At 40.6% G+C, this 10,015-nt stretch overlaps 1 protein-coding gene across 1 annotated transcript; it reads left to right on the plus strand.

Annotated features, from left to right (window-relative positions):
- The first annotated feature begins 434 nt into the window (after positions 1 to 434).
- Positions 435 to 9,288, plus strand: WSB1 (WD repeat and SOCS box containing 1). The gene is made up of 9 exons (XM_051635641.1): positions 435 to 610; positions 1,353 to 1,521; positions 2,436 to 2,704; positions 3,486 to 3,617; positions 4,009 to 4,109; positions 6,330 to 6,502; positions 6,868 to 6,981; positions 7,511 to 7,618; positions 8,155 to 9,288. The coding sequence occupies exons 1-9, from the start codon at positions 571 to 573 to the stop codon at positions 8,312 to 8,314; spliced, it is 1,266 nt and encodes a 421-aa protein (XP_051491601.1). The 5' UTR covers positions 435 to 570; the 3' UTR covers positions 8,315 to 9,288.
- Positions 9,289 to 10,015: the final 727 nt, after the last annotated feature.

The raw sequence follows: 10,015 nt of genomic DNA on the forward strand, positions 1-10,015 counted from the left end.
ACAGCGGCTGTGAAAAAGCCTAATGACCGCAACAACGGGGCAGGTTCCTCCCTGCACTGAGAACCCGCGTGTGTTGAGGGAGCCGGGTCGCTACGGATCCAGCGCCTTCCTACATCTACAACGTGACTAAACTTTCGGCAGAAACCGGATTGAAAGACGTGACCGCAACAGGCTGTAACCGCAGCCCAGGCCGGCACCGCAGCCCGAGCCCCCCTCCCCTCAGGCACAGCGGCCACAGGGCGTATTTTTAGCACGTCCCGGCGGGTCATTCCACACAGCAAAGGCAGGTTTCTGAGCATGTCGTGACCACCTGGAGGGACGGCGATCCGCAGGGTGGTCGGGGCCGTGTGGGGAGCGAGGAGCGGCCGCCTCAGGCGCGGGGAAGGAGGCGGGAGGAGGCGGGAGGAGGCGGGAAGAGGCGGGAGGGCGCGTCCCGCCCCGCGGCGCCGCCGCCGCCATTTTGTGCCAGTCGCTGCGTCTCCGGCTCAGCCGCGGTCTTGTCTGCCTGCCTGTCTCTCTCTCTCTCGCTCCGTTGCAGGTTCCGAGCCGGTCCGAAGGGCGGCCCCGTAGATGGCCAGCTTTCCTCTGAGTGTTAACGAGAAGCTCATCGGTGAGGGGCGGGCGCGGAGAGGGGTGGGCGCCGGTCTGGCTTGGGGCGGGCGGGCGGGTGAGGTTTAACGCCGTCCGTCCCTCAGCGGGTTTCGCGGCTCCGCCAGCCGGGCCGGTTCCTCTCGGGCTGCCGGAGGTGCTGCGGGAGGGGAGCGGGCTGCCGGAGGTGCTGCGGGAGGGGAGCGGGCCGCCGGCGCCTTCCCCTGCCCGGCCCAGCCCCGCAGAGGCAGCGCGGGGGAACAACCAGCGACCCTGCCCGTCGGTTTCCCGCGGGGGGTTCTTCGCCAGGGCAGGACGTTGCGGTCCGCGGGCGTTTTCCTTTCACGGTTAACCAAAAAAAAAATAATCGTTACCGGGCACCTTATCTGAGAAACTCCGAAGCGTTAGGTCAAGCTGGAGCACAGCTCTGCTGTCTCAGGAGCGATGATTGAATAGTCGGTTTCATAACATTTCTGAGTTGTGCTTCTGATCTCGGGATGTGATCTCGCTTACCCCACAGGCCATTTTATGGCCAGTGACCAGGCCATTTTCACACTTCAGCTGTTCCTCTTCAGTGACTCAGACTCCGCACCTGAGGCTCAGCGCCCTTTTCATTGTTTATACAGAGACGAGACCCTTTCCCCCTTTAAGCGTCATTAAATAAAAGCAAAATAACATCGCTTGGTTCCCTTGTAACCTTTTAAAAAAAAGTCTGGCACTTTTTTTTTTTTTTTAATGGCCTTTCCCCTTTGTTTTCCCTTTAGCACGGTCACGCACAGTCGGAGAACTCTTAGCCCCAACTTCTCCTTTTGACAAGAAGTGTGGACGTGAAAACTGGACTGTTGCGTTTGCTCCCGATGGATCTTACTTTGCTTGGTCACAAGGGCATCGCATAGTGAAGCTGGTCCCCTGGGCTCAGTGCCTGAATAACTTGTAAGACAAAACCCAATGGCTTTTTAATTAGTCTGAAAAACGTAGAACTTAAAAAAAATAGGAGATAACTTTGAATAGTTTAAAACACGTTGTGGTTTTTTTTTGCATTGGCATCTTTGGGAAAAACTAGTGATTTAAACTAACAGCTATTGCTTTATCACTTTCTTTGTGGCAAGCAAGAGAACCAACTGTATTGCAACCTCACAAGGGCTATGGAGGAGTGATTTATTAACTGATTCACATGCTCTAAAATAAAGAATAGGTTAGAACAAACAGGAAATTTAAGGACTCTGGCAGATCTGAACTTTAAAATTTCCTATCACAAAGCTATTTGGTTTTACTTTTGTAGGAATTTACTCAAAGGTGAAACCTCTTTCCTTATAATTCTTACCGGAATTCAAGTTAAGCTCCAAAAGATACATTTTATTTTCACTTGCAGGTTGCATTTTAATTAAGTTAGTAGCCAGCAGTTGCATGTTTGGAGCTGGTTACATTTCCCTACCAGCAAATCCCACCTTCCTTTTTTTTTTTTTTTTTTTCTTCTCTTTCTGGTGGTGGGTTAACTGGTTTTCATATGCTGGCCAATGCATGTAGGTGAAATGGAGTGTCTTACTCAGAAAGTTTTTGTGACTAATTTTTCTGTATATGTTTTTAAAATGTTTTCCACAGTAGGTTAATATATTGCTCTCTACAGAGGCAAAAAAGTCTACAAAAGTATTAGGATTATATTGTTAGAGGGTTTCCAGGTGTTAGCTTTTATAATTTGAAAGTAAAAATGCATCATTGTGGGCCTCCAAAAGGTACATTGTGGCAACTCACAGATTTCATTACATCTTTGAGACCTTTTTATTCTATATTTTCCCAGGATACATAGTGCTATATTTGGGGGGGTTTGTGTTGTTTTTGTTTTGCAGCTTGCTGCATGGCACAAAGAATGTTGCCAATTCTGTCAGCACAAGACTTCCCAGACAGAACAGTGACAGCGGTCAGAAGAATAAGCCTTGTGAACAAATAATAGACTGTGGGGATATTGTCTGGAGCCTTGCTTTTGGGTCTTCAGTGCCTGAGAAGCAGAGCCCCTGTGTGAATATAGAATGGCACCGTTTCAAATTTGGGCAAGACCAGCTCCTGCTTGCAACAGGCTTGAACAACGGGCGCATCAAGATATGGGACGTGTACACAGGTAGAGTGAGAGGAGGTTGGGCACTTCCCTGCCACTTGGTGCATAGTAACATCATTAATACAGAGAATTAATTGCTTGCAGAGTTCTTAACTGGGGACCTGAACCCTGAATACAAATAAAGTAATCTAAAAAAAACTGGAAATGTTCCAGTACTGCTAGAGGAAGGAACAGACTCAGGACATGGAAGATGAAGCCTTGTTGCTGCTGCAGAATGGTTATGGATGTGATTGACTTCATCTGCATTGGTTGCTTACCCTAACAATCTTCTATTGGATTGTAGTTTTAATAACAAAGGAAACTTTCAAAAACATGAAGTTGCTCTCTGTTCTTGAGTATGGGGAAGGATTACATTGATGAGAACCTTTTAATTTCCTTAAAAGTAAATAATTGTTCAAATGATACCTAATCTGAAAATAGGGAATCTCAGATTAGCCAGCAGCACAGTTGCTAGGTTGGGAGAGAACTTGCCAACTTTTAAAAAATAAAACTAATATCTATTGACTAATTCATGAAGTTTAAGCTTAGAACTGAGATGTCAAAAGCCAAGTCTTGCCCTATTTCTGAGGCATATGGTTTTAGTGTATAGATTTATCAGCTCTTCAGGAAACTAGCTCTTGATACAGAAGAGTAAAAGGATACACATGCTTCTTACTGTAGGGAGCACTTACAAAATATGACTTTACGTGCTGTAATTTTGTATTCTCTATTTGTATCCACAAAGCATTTGATCTGATGATAAGTATAGCCCTCAATTTTAAACTGTGGTGTTTTCATGTAACAGGAAAACTCCTCCTTAGCCTGATGGACCATACTGAAGTTGTTAGAGATTTAACCTTTGCCCCAGATGGCAGCCTGATTTTAGTGTCTGCATCCAGAGACAAAACACTGAGAGTGTGGGACCTAAAAGATGATGGTATGCATTTTAATTTTATCTGCTGTAATACACAGGAGAAATAGCCACGTACTTTCCTTTTTTATTGCTGTAAACTTAGGTCAGGATTTATTAAAAAAAAAAAAATTTGTCCTCTTAGTCAGTCACTCTGTCTGCTCCCTTGAAATGCTTTGTTTATATGTACCCTCAAGGGGTGTGGGTTAAATTAAAAGAGTGCATGAAGTGAAATTTTTTAATAAAGACACAGGATTTAGGGACTGCATGACAATTTTTTTTATCTGTGAAGAATGACCCTGCAAGATGTTTGGGAAGATAGTATAACATTTTATAAAGGAGTAACTAATTTGGGAAAGCTTTTCTGTTTGAATTTGTAATACTTAATACATTCTTAAAAGAATGTCTTTCTTTTTAGGAAATATGATGAAAGTGTTGAGAGGACATCAGAACTGGGTATATGGTTGTGCATTCTCTCCAGACTCTTCCATTCTCTGTTCTGTTGGAGCTAGTAAAGCAGTATGTGTCAGAGTTTCTTGTTCATTTAATCTACTGAATTGTGTGCATAATCATTTTAAATCTAAGTAACATTAAGCTTGTGCTCGGTGTCATGAACTTCTAATGTTTGATGATGATGTAAAAGTGCATGAAATTAAACTAGCAAATGGTGCATTGAGACACTGATTTATGAATTGAACTTGCACTGCTTTTAGTTGAAGAAACTGTAAGCATTCTTTGAAAAACAGTCCTACACATCTGCACATGTTGATAGTATAAAATCAAAGAAAAAAAACTTGAGTGTTAAAAATACTTAGATTAATGCATAAAACTGTTTTGTTACTGATTTTTACCCTTTTTATTTCCTACTCAATGAAAAGGACTTTTTCTGAGTCTTGAGGCAGTCATGGTATCTCCTGCTGAACAAAAACGTTTCTACATGTTTTCCCATACAAATGGCACTCGTGTCTAAAAGATCTAGAATGAAGAAGAACATACTGGTTTTGTTTTCATCCATACTCTAATGCCCTGCTAGAGAACTGAAAGCAGTGCAGGTAAAGCACACAGGCCATAAGCTGCTTTTCTTGGCACTGAAGTTAGGATAAGACAGGAAAGGGAATTCAGTCTAGTTACAGGGGCTTTGTAGGCAGTTTAAAGATGTTGAGTGAAAAGCACAATTCAGTCATTGGATATCACTTTATACAAATGACTGTTCAAATGCACTTTATGCTTCAAATTACCAGTGCTGATTTGATAGCTAATCGTTGAGGTTTGGCTTTTGGCTTTTCTTGAAATAGAGCAGATGTGGATGTATACATTGCTATCTTCAGGCTGTGTGTTTTCCATAAGCTTCTTGCTTTCCCTGTCACAGGTGGTGGCAGCAATATTGGTGTGATTGAGGTTAAGCTGGCACCACTCACACAGGAGCACAATGGTGTTAGCTGGGCAGAGAGTGGCATCTCTGGCTACCAGGCTGGGGGCGAACTTTACCGTAGGACGAAGTAACCTTGCATTCGACTGCAAGGTGTCCTGTACGTACGCAGGTGCTGGTTGATGTCCACTTTCTGCTTTCTTTCTTTCTTTTTATTTATTCTATTTATATATTTTATTATTTTTTTTTAGTAATTTTCACAGCAGTGAGACACCCTGACTCCTAAAACTTAATTTGCCAGTTTTATGGAATGTTGGGGTCTCCTTGGAGAAACTGGTCAACTCACTTCGAACCGATTATAAAATGGTTGGGTTTTAGGAAGTTATCTGAGGCACTAGGGCTATGTTTGCTTTGGTCAAACATACAAATTTATCCAAGATGTCAGTGTTTCATCTGTGCAGTAAAACTGAGTCAGGGGAAAAAAAAATCAAGGGCCCTAGTGAGCTCTTTCAGGGACATAACAGCTTATGCTAAAAACTTACATTTTCTATACAATTATGCTGCAGTACATAGATCATTCCTATTAAGTAATTCTGCACAGTCTTTATATATATAAAGTCTTGATTATATATATTGTACAACTGCATGTAAAAACCCAGAATATTATCATCTGATAATCAATTTTTAGAATACAATATGTAATTAACCTGGTAAATAGTGTAAATTGTAATATTAATGTTGGTTTTTTACTGGTTACTTGATTTAAAATGCATAAATTCTTTCTAATAATGTGGTTAGACTTCCCTGTTGTTTTGCCAAAGACATAACTTTTGGCTGTGAAAATTCTTTTTGCTTGCAGTATCTGTTTCTCTTCCTAGGCTGACGTTGGTGAACCAAGCCAATTGTAAACAAGTGATCTTAAACTCAAAGGGATGCCACTGGAGTAACAATATGTTAACCTTACATTTTCTGTCTGTATATTTCTTCAAATTTTGGTAGTTACTGAAAAGAGGGGACTGTAGAGTTTTTTAACCCTATTTATTTCTGCATATTTTAATAAAATAGTTTTGTAATACATGAATTTCAGTAAGCTACACGGTTAAATTGTGTTGCCTTTATCTTATATTTTGGCTTATTTTGTTAATAACATTTAACAAACTTGAGTTAGAACTTGCATGTCTGCTTTAATTATATTTTAAAAACTTGACTTTAATCTGAGTATGACACTGAGCATATTTCTTAATTGTAGTAATTCATAATGCCTGATTTTAATATAATCCTAAATAAGACTAGCAGCTATACTTTAAAAACAAGTAAATGCTTCATTGCATCTCTGAGCAGAGCTATAACATTAGCTGATTTAATTGCAGGTTTTTCTCTGGGATATGGATAAATACTCCATGATACGGAAACTTGAAGGACATCACAATGATGTTGTAGCTTGTGAGTTTTCCCCTGATGGAGCTTTACTGGCTACTGCATCTTATGACACTCGAGTCTATGTCTGGGATCCACATATTGGAGTTATTCTTATGGAATTTGGGTAAGTAGTCAAATTTGGAAACTTTCTCCTGGAGTGAAGATGAGTACTGAAAATTAATGGGTTTGTGTATTTAACTGATAATTAGACTGGGGAAAAATCTTTGCAGTGGCTGATGGAAATCACAGAGCAGTGGAGATTTTAATTCTTCTATCTTGAGAAAGCATTTAAAGCACTAGTATTTTAAGGTGTACTGATTTAAGCATCAAGAAAGCTGAAATGTTTAATACTACAGGAAAAAAAACCAATACAGTTCAGTCTCTACTCCTGATCTCCTAGTTAAGTGTTCAGTCACATTTGGTCTTCCTCAGCTTTGCTAGTCATGGCTGAAACATTCCACTCTTAGCCAAGTCTCTCTCTATCTCCAGGCATCTCTTTCCCCCTCCTACTCCAATATTTGCTGGAGGTGCAAACGACCGCTGGGTCAGATCAGTATCTTTCAGTCAAGATGGACTGCACATTGCAAGCCTTGCTGATGATAAGTGAGTATGAGGAAAGATTTGTTCTAATTCTTCTCATATGACGTGAACTTTTAAATACTAAGCCAGCTTTTTGGTGATTTTTTTTCTTTTTTTTAAATTGAGAAATGACTTCTAATGGGCTTGGTAAAAGTAGATGAGTTTTCTGGTATATGTCGATATTCATTCTGAATGTTGAAAAAATTAGTTGTGTACAGAGCAGATCTGAATAACTAAAGTGTGTAATAGCTGAAAAGAGAAAAAGAGGGGCTGTAAACAGTGAAAAATGTAAATGGAGTTAATAGTGCAGGTAAGTCTTTTGTACAGTAGCACATTCCAAAGTGAAAAGTGTTCTCTGATCTTGTATTCAACTTCTGCTAACACTGCAAATCATACTTTGAAGAACTGTATTTTAAGAATATGAAGATTGCTTTCTCAAGATGACAGCAAGAGTATTAAACTATCTACAGGAGGGTTCTAGTTGTTGTCGAAGAACATTATCAGGAAGAATTACATGTCTGCTCTGTTAACTGCTTTGTTCTTCCCTTTTCAGAATGGTGAGATTCTGGAGAATTGATGAGGAGTACCCTGTGCAAGTTGCACCTCTGAATAATGGGCTCTGCTGTACTTTTTCTACTGATGGCAGTGTTCTAGCTGCAGGGCAAGTATATGCTTTTTTTTTTCCCCCCCTCTAAAATATAAAAGCTAACACAGAAGTTGGAGAACAGTGGCTAAGTGTTCTAAAAATCTTCAATAGTGATTTGCAACTTGATGCTTCTGACTTGGTTTTGGTACTATTTATTTAAACATGTCTGGAATAGCACTGAAATCTAGAAACTGATAAACTAATTTCTTATCTTTGGGAATAAATAGAAGACAGACCCACAAACATGTGGATTGGAAGAAGACCATTAGATAATCAAGGGCAGCTAGGCTGTTTCAGGTAGTATTTCCAATAGCTGTTGGAAGATCTGCTTGGGCCTGCTGCATAGATAATCAGCAGGTTGCTAATTGTGCTGCTGTGACTTAAAAGAAGAACTGGAATTTAGTGTAAATGAGGCTGAAACAGCTAGAACTAAGCAACAGGAAGTTCAGAGCACATTGCTCCTGCCTAGCAATGTATGTGGGAATCCCTGCTAAGTTGAAAGGATTCAGGTGAGATAATTCTGGTGGGCTTTTCTGTTTTCCTGTGTGCAGGACACAGGATGGCAGCGTGTACTTCTGGGCAACTCCAAGACAAGTTTCCAGTCTCCAGCATTTATGTCGCATGGCAATTCGAAGAGTGATGCCCACCAGCCAAGTCAAGAACTTGCCCATCCCATCAAAAATGGTGGAGTTCCTTTGCTACCAGATTTGAATTTCAAAAGAAAACAACCACAATCAAACTGGCAGGTGGCTCAGTTGCTGAAACTGGCTAAACACGTCAAAGAATCCTCAAACTTTACAGCCTTTAAGCTTAAAACTCTACAGTTTTTCAAGAGCTATTTAAAGTGATAACCTAAATACTATTTTTTCAAAATGCCTGACAGGTGAATTTTTAATATTTATAGAAAACACAGTAGAAGTATTCCTGGTGTTCTCAATTTTCTAAAATATAACTGTGAAAACATGTACATATATAGACATAAGCTGCTACATGTTATCGATGTACCTTTAAAAATTGCTTTTATGATTTTTTTTTAATGTGTATCATGTATATATTGCTTTGGTAGAGCCATCAGATGCATCTGTGCTGTAAAGTGGAAGGATAGCTATTATTCTGGGACACTGAGTTAGAAAAAAAAGTTGACTTAAGGAAGCTTAACTGCTCTGTATGTATGTACATTGGTTGGGGTTCAGGCAACTGATCCACAGATAAGAATTCATGCCAGTTTATTTCATGAAGAGGTACAGCCTGGCTTTTTAGAGCAATGTATGGTGAAGGGAAGTAGGTAAAGTTGAGAGATGAAGTATATCTAATGTAAACCCAGGAATGTTATTTGTGTGTCAGCTGAAGAAGGCCTTAAGTTCCATAGCAGCAAACCAGGTTAAATTTCAGTATTGGGCAGTGTTAAAGATCTCCTTACATTTCTAAAAATCTAACTACTGTATTATTGCCTGATACTTTGTCTGTAATGAGAGAAATTTACAGACTTGGTTTCTTATTCTTTAACCCTATAATATCTTTTAGGGGGTGATTATTGATTAATGGCCAAAGATAAGCAAAATACTTGGTTTTGCCTTCTGTTATTTATCTGTACCTGCAGATACAAAGAATCTATGCATTGCATAAAATGCCTGATTATATATATTTTTTGTTGAATTTTTTTATTAAAAACTTGTATAAAAGTTTCCTGATGCCACATCTGGTGACTGGTTTTTCATCACTATCTGCATGCAGCAGTTCTAGTGGAATCAGCTACACGACTACACTAATCTTGGTGAAACTTGCTGTGGGGAGCTACAGCAAGACATTCAAACCTTTTATATGTGCAAAGGTCAAACCCACACACCATCTAAGTGTTCCCCTGCTCCAGCATGTGGAGTTGTGACTGCAACACACATCTGAGGTGGCCACAGGCTGTAAATCTGCACACCCTGACCATGGCTCTGTGCTCCCTCCCTCTCTCAGAGCAGTGTTTTGAGAATCCTCTCCTTTGTCAGATCAAGTATTACATCATTCATATGATGTAGCAGGTGGGGATTTTGCAATTTGCAGTCAGGAGACCCAAATTATTTTCCTCATGGGGCCAGTGGCTTGTTACAAATTAACTGTTACAGAATTGTCAACCACCCCAGTTACTGGGCAGGTGACAGGTATGAGAAGGGCTGGGCTCAGAGCACTGAAGCTTTTGCTTAGGGTTGAGAAGTAACTCCTTTGACTGGGTACAAAGCTCCAGGGAAGCAGCCAGCACAAAGTTGGTCTGGACAAGGCCAGATGCTGAATCATCCCAGCCTAATCAATACATGTCCAGTGCAGTTAAAATTGTCCCGTGATCATCACACGAGGCTTTGCAGCCTTTGGTAACTCACTGGCTGTGCATTCACATGAACTTGCCACATGGGAAGTCACAGACTA

The sequence above is a fragment of the Apus apus genome, chromosome 18, assembly GCF_020740795.1.
Source record: "Apus apus isolate bApuApu2 chromosome 18, bApuApu2.pri.cur, whole genome shotgun sequence".
Classification (NCBI taxonomy): domain Eukaryota; kingdom Metazoa; phylum Chordata; class Aves; order Apodiformes; family Apodidae; genus Apus; species Apus apus.

Coding starts and splice junctions, on each gene's coding strand:
- WSB1 (XM_051635641.1), top strand. CDS start 571: ATGGCCAGCTTTCCTCTGAGTGTTAACGAGAAGCTCATCG. Junction 4,110..6,329: donor CTGTTGGAGCTAGTAAAGCA/GTATGTGTCAGA, acceptor ATTTAATTGCAG/GTTTTTCTCTGGGATATGGA. Junction 7,619..8,154: donor GGCAGTGTTCTAGCTGCAGG/GCAAGTATATGC, acceptor TCCTGTGTGCAG/GACACAGGATGGCAGCGTGT.